Source organism: Dryas octopetala, chromosome 2 (assembly GCF_963921425.1).
Source record: "Dryas octopetala chromosome 2, drDryOcto1.1, whole genome shotgun sequence".
In the NCBI taxonomy this organism is placed as follows: Eukaryota; Viridiplantae; Streptophyta; class Magnoliopsida; order Rosales; family Rosaceae; genus Dryas; species Dryas octopetala.
In genome coordinates this window covers 30,460,502-30,475,525 of record NC_141367.1, presented here as the reverse complement: position 1 = coordinate 30,475,525, position 15,024 = coordinate 30,460,502, and the positions used below count along the sequence as shown (strand labels likewise).

Genomic DNA, 15,024 nt, shown 5'->3' with positions numbered 1-15,024 from the left:
TGTTGAAATCATTAAGTTCAACTTTCGTTAATCTTAAATTTGAATCCCTCTTCTCCAACTTAAAAATAAAAGAAAACTCCTTATGGTTCAATTGCTTCGGTTTTTAAGTTGTTCATTTAGGTTTAATTCTTTCCAAAAAAGAAAACTCTCAAATTAATTTTAAGTTTTTATTTTATAATTTTCTTAGTTTTCCTTATAACTTTTGTAATGAAAATTTTATTCTAGCTATCATTAATTTTTTTTATTTATTACGTCGTCTTTGTTATTTAGATTTAAACAAAGTAGTTTCAATAGTTGATCATGCAATGACCAATACAGGCATTGATCGATGTAACCAATCAATTATTAGCCTAATAAAATTTAGTTTCCGATCCCATTGTTGAAAAATGTTCGAAGTCTAAGTTCCGCTTTCCATATCAAAAAGAAAAAACACAAGCATTAATGACGTAGGAGGAAGAGAAGGAAAGAAATATCTTTTTCTCATTCACTTTTTTACTATAAAAATGGGAGAACTTTTTTTACATAAAAGTATAAAACATTAAGATTCTAATTTACGATTTATCATTTTCATGCGCCCTCAAATATCACTTAAGTTAGAAATTACAAACTATTTTTTTGTTTAAACTTTAAATAGAACCATAATTGGTTATAAAATAAATAGAATGATGGTCGGCGTCAAAAACAGAAAAAATCATGCTCTCTTGGATAGAAAAAGAATCATGGTAGGAAAGTGGGAAACTTCGAAATTATAATCCATGAAAAAAAAAAAAAATGAACACGACATGTCGTTATAATAATGAGTACAGCACGTCGGTTAATGTTATACTTATGCGCCTCCCTGCGTCACCGTTTTTTTTAAGCTACAGTTTTTGGCTCAGATTTAAACGACGCGTTTCAAGCCATTTTCCTGTTTCTCTGTGTCGTCATCTTTGCGTTCTCATAGTTGTCACTTGTCTGTGTGTGTCTCCGAGCGATGAGCAGTCAAGCAGTGGAAGACGATCCACTGGCCAAAGCAGCAAAAGCTGCCGAAGCTCTTTACCTAGTACGAGACACCTACTTTCCAGCAAACCCACATGATAAAATCGCCAACTTAAAAAGAGAATCCGATCTCGCTCTCAAGCTCCTCGATTCCATTCCTCCCGGTAATATTTCCATGTACCCATTTCATTTGACCCTTCGTGAAAGCCCTTTGAAGCTGTTATTTGTCTTTTGGAGCTTAATACTTATTTGTGCCGTTCTCTTTTTCTGGATTTTCGTTGATATGCTTGTTTGAAGGACCTTAGAGTTTCGTTTTGGCTTACATGGAACCATTATTTGGGCTACATTGGTTGGAATAGGTACTAAAAGTTTGAGAGACCCATTACTTGATAGTATCAAAATCTGCTACTAGTGGAAGTGTTTTGAGTACTAAAAAATTTGAGAGACCCCTTACTTGATAGCATCAAAATCTGCCACTAATGGAAGTCTTTTTCGTTTCAATGCCAATGTATGTGGGAAACCGAAAAAGCTAGTTTGTGGTTGGTCTTATTTGGTTCTCTGGTGCCTAAATGGTTGTCACTGCTAATTTCGTTGTTCTTTGGTTGTATTTATATCTCATTCCGTTTAAGTCTAAAACACCATGTCCTTTACCAGAGCAAAGGAAACTTCCAGCACAACGTGCAACATACGAATACCTGAGAGGAAAGATATTGGATGTATTACCGGACTATAGAAGAGAAGCAGAGGACCATCTCTCAAAAGCTGTAAGCAACAACGGATTGTAATTTCCAGTAGTTCAGCATGTTGTAATGCTCAAGCTGAAGTTCATTTCCTGAAATATATTATTCAACAATGCAGGTTAAGTTGAATCCATCTCTTGCAGATGCTTGGCTGTGTTTAGGCAACTGCATTTGGAAGAAGGGAGATCTATCTTCAGCCAAAAACTGCTTCACTCTTGCACTAAGCAAGGTTATCTTTGATTAGATTTCTGTGGTTTTATCACTTGACCTCTTGATGCACTTTACTGTGAGTTTTATGATAGATACTTATGTTGTGTCTTGTGCAGGGTTCAAATAAACAGATACTTTGTCAACTGTCAATGCTCGAAAGAAAAATGGCTCAAGGCAACCTTTTATTTCTCAACTCATTTTTCCTGTTGTCTATCATGACTTGTGCAGCATTATGCTTACCTAAATTTCATCTCCTTTTCTAGGTACTGATAATCAGGCAGAACTTGTTGATGAAAGCATTAAACATGCCAAGGAAGCCATATCTTTGGATGTCAAGGATGGGAATTCATGGTGTAAGATCTCATAATTTGACCATTTAAAAAAGTTCTATCTTCTTCAGCTTTGAGTATGATTTATACTTGATATACTGTATAGCATATGACACTTGTATTGGATGTTTGCTAGCCTTCTCCTGGTTGGCTTACTTTGACACCTAGATGATAAGTTGGTCACTTTTGTTTGGGTTGCATACTGAGATACATTAGTATTTTGTACATACATTTCATATATTTTCTAGTGATTCACATAATCCCCTTTCACTTCAATGACTAATTTTTTATTTTTTATTGTTTGTTCTGTCTATTAAGATTATCTAACCTTATTGACAGACAACCTTGGAAATGCATGTCTTACAAGTTTTTTTGTGACTGGAGCTTGGGACCACGCCAAACTTTTGCAGTCTTTGAAAGCATACCAAAATTCTGTAAGTGTGCAAAATAAGAACTTTCCAAGAGATCTGTTTCCTGTTGATGCATCTTTTGTTGATTATGGGTGTTCCACTGAGCACGTTTAGGGGAATTATTTATTTATTCAGGTGCTGTAATTTAGGCTTTTTCTTCTTATAAGTATGGAAGATGTTCTAATTTTTAATATTACTTATCAGGAAAAAGATGAGAGAATGAAGTCCAATCCAGACCTATATTTTAACTGTGCCACTGTAAGTTCAGTTTACCTTCTGATATATGTCTGAATTACTCATAAGTTTCTCTAATTTTTCACGTCGGTGATTCCTTAATCTCTTTTGTTTCTATGAATCAGAATCTATTTTGGTTAAAGACAGAGAGGTGGAGAGAATAGGAAACAGTAATGATAAAATTATTTTCTTTTCTTCTTTTGTTAAGTAAAGAGATGGTGTATAAATAAAAGATGATGGTGATAATGTATAAAAGTCACATGAGTTGCATGACTTAAGTTCATCAAAAAGTACTGCTCAATAACCCATGTTGCGTACAATTATAACATTGAGTTTCTGGTTTCAGGTAAACAAATATCTAGAAAATTATGAAAGGGCCCTTACTGGATTTGAAGCTGCTGCTTTAAAGGATCCTGGTCTCAGTGCTACAGAGGAGGTTCAAAAGATTGTTAACCTTCTTGACAAGCTAGATACTTTGTTAAGGGTAATGCATTTCTCGTTGTAAATGTGGTATTTTTTGGTCTTCAATGTGTGTGTGTGTGTGTTTTTCTCTCTTTATAAGTAGCATGGTTTACTGGTTGAAAGACACCATTTTGCGGACTGCATTTGTTCAGATTGATGGGAAACTGGGGACTAACAAAAACACACATATCTTGGTAATATTGTGCATAATTAAGTATTTAAAGTGGCATCCAGTTTAAGGACACTCTACAGTCAACAGTTTTTCAAAATCTCATATCATCCATATATGTATATGTGTGTGTGTGTGTGTGTGTGTGTGTGTGTGTGTGTGTGCGTGTTTAGGTGTGTGGTTCTAATAAGATTGGTTTTTATAAGATTTTGGTATTATAGGGGGGACATGCTAGAGCTAAACGACTTGCATCTTCAGCATCATCTCTGGCTGCTGTAAAGTGTATGCTACATTGCTACCTTACCCTTTAATATATTATAGTTTATGGTGATTTTGAGTTTCAGTGAGTATGCCCCATGGGAGTATACTGATTTTCTTTGCTTGCATGTTCTATAAGTGAATTCCTCACACAGCAGAGCTACTGTAGATCTTCTGTCAGAGGGTCTGAACAAAGCAGTAGCCTTAGTGGGAAAAGTTCTATTCTTCATTAAGCATGAAAATGTTGCTCCATTGTAAGTTCTCATACTTTGCATATCTACTTGCCTAAATTTAATTTTTTTACAAGTTTATGCTGCACTTGCTTACATTTTCTTTTGCTAATATGTGCTATACAAGCAAGAACCTTACATATCTGCTGTGAAGTTGTGAAATTTGAAACGATTGATAAAACAAACTTGCTCTGTGTGTGTGAGAGAGACTGCAGGGTGCGTGTGTATTTTAGTTGTTTTGCATTGCTCTAGACCATTTTATCCTCTCTTTCTTATTTTTAGGTACTATTTGGCATGTGATTCAGATCAAGTATACTTTGTTCTGTCAGTCTATGGCATTCAGTATGATTCGGTAAGAGTTAGTAGCTTAAGATTTAAATGATTTGTTTTCTTCTGGGGTGTTTTGGAGGGGGGAGGGGAGGTGGTGTTGGGTGTGATAAATCAGCAATTTTTCCATTTTAACTGTTATTAAGGTTGCCTGTGGAACCTCAGCAAAACCACCCAATTAAACAAAAACCTTTTTTTTTTTTTTGCCAGTAGCAAATGACTCCTATCCATCAATGTATTGAAAATAATGATGATAAATCATGTGCTTTCTTTTCATCAGTTCAAGTGATTTAAGAGTTAAACTGAACCTTGTTCTCACAGATCAAAGAAGGAGATCAGCTAACAATATTGGAACCCTTCTATCGGCACATCAATTTTTCTTGGAAAGGAAAGGTACTTCTATAACATTAGTTTGACAGTTTTTCTTTTTGGTTTGATTAATTTAGTAATTAGAATGCTTAAATGCTCCAATTAAAAAATGATTAATTTCTTTTTGGTTTGATTAACATAAGTTCAAGTAATTAGAATGCTTCAATACAGTCTTATTTATGGAATGCCATATTGTTGATTTCTATGAATTACTGTAATAAATATTCGCTCTCTCTTTCTATTGATTAACCAATGAATATAATAAATTAATATTGTTCATCTTCTGTTCTGGTTCCCATGTATATTTGGCCAGTTTTACCAGTTCAAATCATTTCGTGTGGATTTCGTAGAACAATTACTTGTGAATGGAAAGGCTCTGACTCCTCACCAAGCAGTCCGTACCTCAATTTATGCACAACATAAACCATAAATAGTGGTTTGGAGTGAAATATTTGTGAGTGCACTTTTGTCCAGGTTTTGTTCGTCTGCTATTGATTTTAGTGCTGTATTGTTTGTGAATAGATTAGGGGATGAAGAATGAAAAAGTATATGGTTAAAAGTTCTTGCCCAAGTGAAATGCCATCAGTGGAGAATATAAAAGTAGTACGATATGATGGACTTCTCTTTTGGTTGCCCATTTTTGGTTGCATATATAGTGATGATCTTTCAACTTAGTATGTTCTCGGTGTGAAATTTTTCTGTGATCCCTGTTTTTTTCGATATTAAATTTTATACTGTGTAATGTAATGCTGAATGCTCTAATATTTCTCTTTGGTTAGAGATCTACGCCAACATATTTTGTTTTGGCCATTGCAGTATGACCCTAATTTCGTCTCTTGAATACATAGCAAATAGAAATCCAGCCTCATCAATATGGAGTTCTATTATTTATTTTTAGAAATTTGAAGCGTATAAAACAGGTGAACCATTTTTCTGCCCAACATGCTGTGCACTAATCCCAATCTCAGCTCGACTTAAGGCCACTGCACTTACCCCGTTCGTCTACTTTCTACATTCGCATGAAAGTTTGTAAAAATATAATTTTTCTCGCAACTTCCAGATTTAATCCACCAAACCATGTTCTGGGCCCTGGGGCAGGCGGTCATGACCAGAAAAAAAAAAAAAAAAAAAAAAAAAAGAAGAAGATATTTATAGAACATATGTGATTTTCTATTTGAGGATATTTTAATCATAAAAGTTTCCTCTTTGGATGAGACTAGTAATTTAATGGGCGAGGATGGTTTTCAAAAAAAGAAAGAAAGTTATGAAAACAATAATATATGGGATCCAAAAGTACCTATGCTATTGTCTTGTTCATTTTTCGCTCTTTAGGTTGACTCGTTTGCTATATGGCCAAAAAGAAAAGTTAGTATAACATGCTTGGAATTAAGAAATTTAGATCAAGGAAGGAGGTTAGGTAATGATGAAGGTTGATCTATCCCTACACTTGGGGTTCTCTGCCCTGTATAAGAAGTCATGGGGGTGGGAGCAAATGAAACCATCTGACTTTCAAATATAAAAGAAGCAGAGTCAAGTGTAAGGCCTAATAAAAGCCATGGAGGAGTCCTTTGCAATGAATGGTGGGGATGACCTCAACAGCTACACCCAGAATTCCAAGTACCAGGTCTCTATCTATCTCTCCTTTCGCTGACCTGGGATGTTCAGTTGGACCCAACACCTTTGCTTGTGTCCAAACCATCATAGAAGCTGTGAAGCTCAAGTTCAAAACTCAAGGCTTGGCCTCCCAATTGCCTGAATTCCATGTCTTCTTCAATGATCATGTTGCAAACGACTTCAACACGCTATTTAAGGCCCCCCATTTGACAGGACTTACATGGCAACTGGAGTTCCAGGCTCGTTCCATGGTCGGCTATTTCCCAAGGCCTCAATGAACTTCATGCACTCCTCTTCAGCACTTCACTGGCTCACCAGGGTTCCCCAACAAGTTACTCAAGAAGAGTCTCCGGCATGGAACAAAGGAAGAATTACGTATGTGAGTAGCTCCAGTGAAGTTGAAGAGGCTTATACTGCTCAGTTTCTGTCTGACATGGAGGCTTTCTTTGCTGCAAGGTCAGAAGAGTTGGCAGAAGATGGGTTGTTGGCCATTCTGATGCCTTGCCGGCCAGATGCAACCCTCCCTTCAGATTCAGTTATCATGTTTGGCTTTGAGTGTTTGGGACATGCACTTGCAGATATGGCCAAAGAGGTAAAGCTAAAAAGAATTAATATTATTTGCTCTGTTTTTGTGTTTTACTATTGTGACAGATTCCCAAGATTTCACATCAATTTTATTTTTCTTTTAATGTGGCGAAACACTATCAATTAAAATACTCTCTTGCTAGTATACTATCTGTCTAATTGTCTCTGCTCATAATGACTAATCCTAGATTAGTAGGTTGTCTTTGATATATAGAGATTGGTAAATTGCAGGGCTTGGTGAGTGAGGCTCGTTTGGACTTGTTCAATCTACCCATGTACATTCCAAGTGCCACTGAAGTTAAAGGAGTGATGTTGGGTATGAAAAACCTTATTAGTATTGAGAGGTTAGAGGAAATATACTACCCAACCAAGCTTAATACTCCTGATGACATTCGAGTATCCAGCCTTCATGTAAGAGCTGTAATGGAAGGCATCCTATGCAAGCATTTCGGACCCGAGCTCATTGATGAACTTTTCAAGAGATATTCTCAGAAGTTAGAAGAATTCTCAAAGACACCTCAGTTTACTGGCATTTCGAAGATGGAAAATTTATTTATGCTTGTTAAGCGCAATGCGGTATGTCATATGTAGTCAAATGCTGCCAAAGGACTATACTCTACTTGATTCTGTCTTCAAAATTCTATATACTTCTGCCTTCTCAGAATGGCTTTATTATCTTCATGGATTTTCTTGTGAAAAAAATTGTTAAAATTTTCACTTTTTTGCAGATTTAAATTTCTGCTATCCATTTGTTGATTTATATATTTGTGTTTCTTAAATTTCTACTTTGACGAGTAGTTTAGGTCCCGTTTTCATCTATAACATAGATGAAATCAAAACATAGAATCTGAAAAGGATACTAAATGGACCCTAAGTTTTGGCCTTTTTTTTTCCTGGAATTCCATTCATCTTTCTAAAGTAGCACATGGACCACATGGTCATGTTGCCCTGAATATGATTCGAGTGAAAAACTTATTATAAGCAATCCTCATTGTTTTGATATCCGGTAAGAATCATAAGAATTAAGGTCCAAGTTGGTTGTATTATATTGTTTACAATGCTGCCACAGGCGTGTTAGAGTTTTTTCAATATAAATATAAAGTTTTGGATGTTTTCAAAAGCATTCATTTGTGTGTTGTGCCCCAAAAGTACCAATTCCACTGTATCTGACCAACAATAAGTTTGTTAAGTTCATTTTATACTCTCTCTTGGATGTGACTTGTTTGTTATCTGACCAACGATAAGTTTAGTACTAAGATGCTTGGATTCAGGTTGAAGGGGGTAAGGTAACATGGGTTTCATGGATGCACTTCTGTCAGTTTGTGGTCATTTGATTCTGCCACGTGTATGCTAGATGCTGCTAGTGATGGAGAAGATTCTTGTCAGAATCCGTCCAAGAGATTGACTTAAGGCCTTTTGAGCATCTATCCTATTCCTATAACAAGTCATGGGATGGGAGAAAAATGAAGCAATCTGTCTCTGTAACACAAGAGAGGCAGAGATTCAAGTATTACGGGCATGGGGGAGTCCTTTGTAATGAATGGTGGGGATGACCTCAACAGCTATTCCCAGAATTCCAAGTACCAGGTCTCAGTGTCTCTCTCCTTTTCATTAAATTCCCACTAATAACTATCAACTCATTATGTTCCAGGAGATTTACATATTCGTTGTTCCTTAAAATTCAAGAAAAATTATGAATTTATGATGGTGTCAAACAGTTGACTGTGATCACAGGAAGAGGGATCCAATGAAGCAAAGGCCTTATTAATAAATAGCATCCAAGAAAAGCTCTTAATTCATAACAATTCCAATGCCTCTGTTGCACCAGTATTCAGAATTGCAGATCTTGGATGTTCAGTTGGACCCAACACCTTTACTTGTGTCCAAACCATCATAGAAGCTGTGAAGCTCAAGTTCAACACTCAGGGCTTGGAGTCCCAATTGCCTGAATTCCATGTCTTCTTCAATGATCATGTTGCAAACGACTTCAACACGCTATTTAAAGCCCTCCCATTTGACAAGACTTACATGGCAGCTGGAGTTCCAGGCTTGTTCCATGGACGGCTATTTCCCAAGGCCTCAATGAACTTCATGCACACCTCTTTTTCACTTCAGTGGCTCACCAAGGTTCCTCAAGAAGTCACTAAAGAAGAGTCTCTGGCATGGAACAAAGGAAGAATTAGCTACCCGAGTAGCTCCAATGAAGTAGGAGAGGCTTATGCTACTCAGTTTCAGTTGGACATGGAGGCTTTCTTTACTGCAAGGTCAGCAGAGTTGGCAGAGGATGGGTTGTTGGCCATTCTCATGCCCTGCCGGCCAGAGTCAACCCCCCCTTCAGAGGCATTTCTAATGCATGTCCTTGAGTGTTTGGGACATGCACTTGCAGAGATGGCTAAAGAGGTAAATTAATCTCAAAGAATTACTAACATGATTTGCTCTGTTTTTGTGTTTTACTATTATGCCATAATCCAAAGATTCACATCAATCATAATGTGGCAAAAAACTACCAATTAATCCTTTCTAGTATGGTATTTGTCTAATTGCGTCTGCTCATATATTCATAGTGGTATGGAATAAATTTGGTTTCAATTTCAAATCAATTATGTCATATCCACTTCAAAATATTACATATGATTCTTGCTATTGGAGGTTTATAATGAAAGGGCCAAGTCTTAACTGATCATTTTTGAAAGGTTAACAACTTAATAAAAGAAAATTGATATTATAGAGGTTGGTAAATTGCAGGGCTTGGTGAGTGAGGCTCTTTTGGACTCGTTTAATCTACCCATTTATGTTCCAAGTGCCGCTGAAGTTAAACAAGTTGTGTTGGGAATGAAAAACCACTTTAGTATTGAGAGGCTAGAGGAAATAAGCTACCAGCCCAATCTTCATACTCCGGATGACTTTCAACTTTGCAGCATTCATATAAGGGCTACACTTGAAGACATCCTATGCAAGCATTTCGGATCCGAGCTCATTGATGAGCTCTTCCAGAGATATACGCAGAAGATAGAAGAATTCTCAAAGACCCCTCGAGTTACTTGCTTTGCAAATCTAGAAAATTTATTTATGATTGTTAAGCGCAGCAATGCTGCATTCCATGTGTAGTACTCAAATCAAATGCTGCCAAAGGACTATGCATGATTCTGTCTTCAAAATTCTGTGCACTTCTTCTGCCTTTCAAACTTTGAAATGTATTAACAACGCTTGTCATACATCAGCTAAGTCTTCCCAAGAACTCTGACTTGCAGGTTTTTTCCTTTTCTTTTTTTCTTTTCAAGACGAATAGTAGTTAATCATACCAATGCTGATGATGAAAGAAGTAATTGTTATGTTACAACTTACATTTAGTACATGGTTGATATATATTGACAACTTGACAAGATGTATGTACATGTCCTGCTGTTTAACTTGAATTAGAGAGGAGCTTTGGAAGCTGCTCAAGAAATGATCAAAGAGGAAATTGCTGAGAAGCTTGACATCAAACAACTTTCTGCATCAGCTTCTTTAAACACATTTTGTATTGCAGACTTGGGCTGCGCAACTGGGCCCAACACATTTCTTGCCGTGCAGAACATACTAGAAGCTGTGCAGCTTAAATTCCAATCTCAAGAACTAAATTCTCAACTCCCCGAATTCCTGGTGTTGTTCAGTGATCAAGTCTCCAATGATTTCAACACTCTCTTTGCATCACTCCCACCTCTAAGGCAATACTTTGCTGCAGGGGTACCGGGTTCCTTTCACGGCGTGTTGTTTCCCAAGGCATGCCTTCATTTTGTGAATTCAACTTGTGCACTCAACTGGCTTTCGAATGTACCCGGACAGTTCACTGATAGAACCTCCCCTGCATGGAATGCTGGGAGGATTCTCTACTAGCAGCTCTAAGGAAGTTATGAAACCAATAGTGGATTGCAGTTACAACTTTTGGAATCTACCCTGATGGACAAGGCCAACATGGTAAGTAATTAACTGGTTCAATTCTCTGATATCCATGATCTATTTTTTCAAGATCATGATCAGAGCTGGCCCGGAGGGTAGGGTTTAGGAGGCAACCCCCTCAGGCTTCCAAAGGTTGAGGACCCCCAAATTTTATACTCTTTACTCCTACTATACTCACATATATATTATGTCAAGTAACGTACATTAAGGGTCGAGGACCCATTTTTATGATTCACCTCAAGTCTCCACAATCTCATAGCCGACGACCCTGATCATGATCCTAGCTATTGCCATTCTCATATATTGCAGGGATTAGTAAGCAAGGAGAAAGTGGACTCTTTCAACTTGCCGCTATATTTTCCATCATTAAAAGAGTTGAGGGGTATAATAGAGAGAAACAGAGATTTTAGCATAGAGAAAATGGAGGCACTAAGCAACCCTAGTGATCATCATCTCATCAAGGAGACTGGCCCCAAGCAGATTTCTGGGGTGATTAGGGCTGCGTTTGAGGGAATCATGGGGAAACACTTTGGAAGTGATGTCATAGATGAAATGTTTGAGCACTTCTCCATGAAAATTGCAGAGTCGTCACTTCTTCAAAATCCAGATATCCAGAGATGTCCTATAATTGCTGTACTCCTCAAGCGCAATTAATGCCAATGACTAAGAATCAATGACATGAACTTATGAGCTAGGCCTCTTTAATTAGCAATAAAAAGGGTTCGCCTTGTCTTGTCTCACAAGTGATTTTTGTTATTTGGGTCCATTTGCTAACACTAAACAGAACATAACAGAATAATCAGCTTGCTAGCAGTGCAGCATTGAATCATACCAAGTAGCCAACAAAATATAATCAATGGCTTGGACTGGTAGGTCTGGTATAGTTAACCAACAAAATATATGTATATATATATATATAGAGAGGAAATTACAGATTTGGTCCACTTATTTTATACCCCAATTCAATTTTGGTTCATGATCTTTTTAAGTTATGTTTTGGTCTACTAATTATTTCATTTGTTCAATAAAGGTCTAGATTTATGACTTTAAATCTTTTGGGTTGTGTTTTCTTCATGCTATAATTCTATAATTCTTTTAAGATTAAATACCAAATTCTAATAATTTTTAGAATAACATAAAGACCATATAATATTTCAATTGAACTACTAAATTTAAATGTAGTTTTTTAGATTAGGTCACAAATATATTGACCCCTTTGATTTGAGCCTTTCCATTTGACATTTTTGTCTTTTGGCCTACATCTTATAAGTGCTAGTTAAAATTTATAAAGTTTCGACAAAATTGCCCTTGAGGATTGTTTTGGAAGTTGGCTAATATAGTCTCAACTTCAGATTTAGTTGTGACTGTACGACACTCACAACTTCAAATTTAGTTGTGAGACAGTCACCTAAATTGTGAGACAGTCACAGTTAAGTTGTGACTGAATTGAATTTTTATTTAGAGAAATTATACTACAATATAGTATAAATAGAGGTCAAAACAATACTTTTACTCAAAATAATACCTAATATAGTGGTTAGATCATATGGTGTACAAGGAAATGGAGAGATGCAATGTCATTTGATATCATTTTTTAATAAAAAACAAATTAATCAATTATTTTAGATTTTAAAACTATGAAACATTTAATGATTAAATATTAACCCTTCAAAGTATATTAAAAAGGTTTAATAATTAATATATATATTTAAAGTAATTATAGCTTTGTTGATGCATCAAACATAAGACAATATTATTTTGTTTATCAAGCTTTCTAATTCGAATAGTCTAGTTCAACACAATCTAATGTGTCAAATGTAGTCAAAGAGAAGTAGGACATGCGATTGATGCTCTACTTAATTTCTTTTTCTTTTTTGTCATTAATCTACATATTTACATTTTCTTTTAATTTCATAAAAGTACAAATGACTAAAGATTAAATAAGGATCAACTAAAATTCTCATGAAGCCAATCCACATCAAATATTACCTTGAATATTAGTTCACGGTCAATGCACTTACGTCACTTTACGTGGCAAACTTCCAAATACAATGGCTTTGTTGTCACCTGAGTACCCGACGCATTTATAATGAAAGTCCAACTTGTTTGGAGAATTTTATATGAGATAGGCCGGTATTCCCACACTTTTTCTCTCTAATTTTATTTTATTATTAACTTGTGCCTGCTAACCGTTGAAGAATCTAGTCATACAAATTTGAGTGAATGGCGTACTAGTTAGTGGATACGATTTGTCTTGATCAGTGATTACAATTCTCCCCCTATTCATGTCGATGTCGATCGTGAAGTGTACATGTGCGAGTCAGGTGAACAAATTAATTAAGTTCCAAGTAATAATGCCGACAGAGCTAGAGATATATATAATATTTAATGCCAACACTTTGACTAGTCGTTAGACTGCACAGATTTGTAGATTAACAAATTCCGAATTACGACAATATATGCTTGAAAAATGCAAAACCAATTCAACTACAGCTTGTAGCCGGTGTTGAGACAATGACTTACATTGTTAACTTATTTTAAAATTATTGTTAACTTATTTTAAAATTAAGAATGAAGAATTCAAAGTTCCATATTTATAAGTTAATTTTGACCTGCATATATGCACTAGTACTACAATAGAATTAAGAAATGTTTGTTGCTTAACTCTCCGATTTAATTAATTAATTAAGCTTCTTATGGGCCATTTCCAAATGTAACAATTATCTTGGACCATAAATTACTATTATAATGTTGAAATTAATTAATTAACAAGAAAGAGATATTTCATATTTGTCGATATTCTAAATTGTTGTTAATTATAATGTTGAAAAATTGTATTCCTGCTGAAAGATATATTAAAGAAAATATTTTGGTACTCAACTTTGAGTACTAATCTTGTATTCATTACCAATTATATAAGCTTATAATAGAATTTATTATCTTCTCTTTCATATTTATAGTGAATTTTATCATGAATTCATGTGATTGATAATAAATATTAAATGAGAATCAAAATTGAGTATCCAAGCATGCCATATATTAATGCAACACATTATACAGCTAATTATTTTATTCTGTTATTGCCTTGGTGATGATGTCACCGATGATACCATCGTTGACTCGTTGTCATTCTTTTCAGAGAAAAATACAATATTCAATAGTTGTTACTTGTTAGTCCAAGTTGGACAACTGCGAGGTTCTTTATAGTTTTGATCTCTACAGTCTACAGACTACAGTAAGCAATTAATTAGCGAGCAGCTTCTAGAACACCTCTCTTCTCTCTTGATCATCAGTATGTTGTGCATTAGGTCGTTCCAACTAACATTATTACACCCCTCCTACTATACAAATTAATTAATGGGTCAATTATTCCTTGATGTTGATCAGGATTTAGAAATAATTTAATGTTATAGAGTAAGAAAAAAAAAACAAAAGTCATTGCTCAATTAACTGTGCCACGTTAGATAAATCATCCCCAATAACTTCTGCAAATAGGCTCGTCAAAATAAGTATTAGTCAACTCGTCAATTTTAACAAATAAATTTGACTCTTTAAATCTTAAAATATTAATCTGGCTTTTCAAATCTTAATGAAATCTTAATTTTGTTTGAAAAAATTTATTGTAGATGCTCTAATTCTATTCATACTCTACCAAATGCTCTCAATAATATATACCTTACTATGTTTTTGTAAACACTAAATTCCAGTTTTACCCTGTGACCAACATAAAAAAAAGGGGATGGTCTTGGGCCTCTTGGCGGTGGTGGGTGAGGCTCGTTGGTTGGGTTGTCTGTTGTGGGGTTTTTAAAATAAAAAATAAAAAAAATTCTGATTTACAGGTAAAAATGGATGTCTTAGAAAAAATTAGATTTAGGATATAATGAATATTTAATAGGGTATGAATAAAATTTTCCTAGTATATAAGCATAGGAGATTAGAATTTGATGATTAAGTGCCCGAAAGAATAGGGCGTATGCCATTTTGGTTTGAGTTGGGTGCAGACTTCAAAGGTGAAAACACTTACACTCCTTGGTCATCATTGGAGCAGATTAAATTTCACATCTTAAGTATCAATTTTGTACTCATTATTAATTATATGAGTTCATGATGGAGTCTACCATCTTTTCTCTCATAATAAACTTCATCATAAATTCTTGTAATTGATAATAA

At 35.3% G+C, this 15,024-nt stretch overlaps 3 protein-coding genes and 1 pseudogene across 5 annotated transcripts; all 4 read left to right on the top strand.

Moving 5' to 3' along the window:
* Positions 1 to 905: 905 nt before the first annotated feature.
* On the top strand, positions 906 to 5,860 carry LOC147295547 (uncharacterized). 2 transcript variants are annotated; one of them, XM_086233219.1, is made up of 13 exons: positions 907 to 1,142; positions 1,633 to 1,742; positions 1,837 to 1,947; positions 2,045 to 2,102; positions 2,192 to 2,281; positions 2,597 to 2,691; positions 2,872 to 2,925; positions 3,248 to 3,385; positions 3,754 to 3,814; positions 3,930 to 4,044; positions 4,303 to 4,372; positions 4,669 to 4,740; positions 5,030 to 5,860. In XM_086233219.1, the coding sequence occupies exons 1-13, from the start codon at positions 974 to 976 to the stop codon at positions 5,144 to 5,146; spliced, it is 1,260 nt and encodes a 419-aa protein (XP_086089345.1). In that variant the 5' UTR covers positions 907 to 973; the 3' UTR covers positions 5,147 to 5,860. The 2 variants fall into 2 exon arrangements, 1 of the variants encoding a protein (XP_086089345.1); XR_015120542.1 differs by lacking the exon at positions 4,303 to 4,372 and having other exon boundaries at positions 906 to 1,142.
* A 62-nt stretch (positions 5,861 to 5,922) lies between these two features.
* LOC147295546 (uncharacterized) lies at positions 5,923 to 10,076 on the top strand (annotated as a pseudogene). The gene is made up of 4 exons (XR_015120826.1): positions 5,923 to 6,922; positions 7,147 to 7,491; positions 8,650 to 9,315; positions 9,661 to 10,076. The product of XR_015120826.1 is annotated as an uncharacterized LOC147295546 (transcript).
* A 265-nt stretch (positions 10,077 to 10,341) lies between these two features.
* LOC147295544 (putative S-adenosylmethionine-dependent methyltransferase At5g38780) lies at positions 10,342 to 11,697 on the top strand. Its single transcript, XM_086234372.1, has 2 exons — positions 10,342 to 10,872; positions 11,164 to 11,697. The coding sequence occupies exons 1-2, from the start codon at positions 10,855 to 10,857 to the stop codon at positions 11,506 to 11,508; spliced, it is 363 nt and encodes a 120-aa protein (XP_086090498.1). The 5' UTR covers positions 10,342 to 10,854; the 3' UTR covers positions 11,509 to 11,697.
* On the top strand, positions 10,363 to 10,791 carry LOC147295545 (loganic acid O-methyltransferase-like). Its single transcript, XM_086231269.1, has one exon. The coding sequence runs from the start codon at positions 10,363 to 10,365 to the stop codon at positions 10,789 to 10,791; it is 429 nt and encodes a 142-aa protein (XP_086087395.1).
* Positions 11,698 to 15,024: the final 3,327 nt, after the last annotated feature.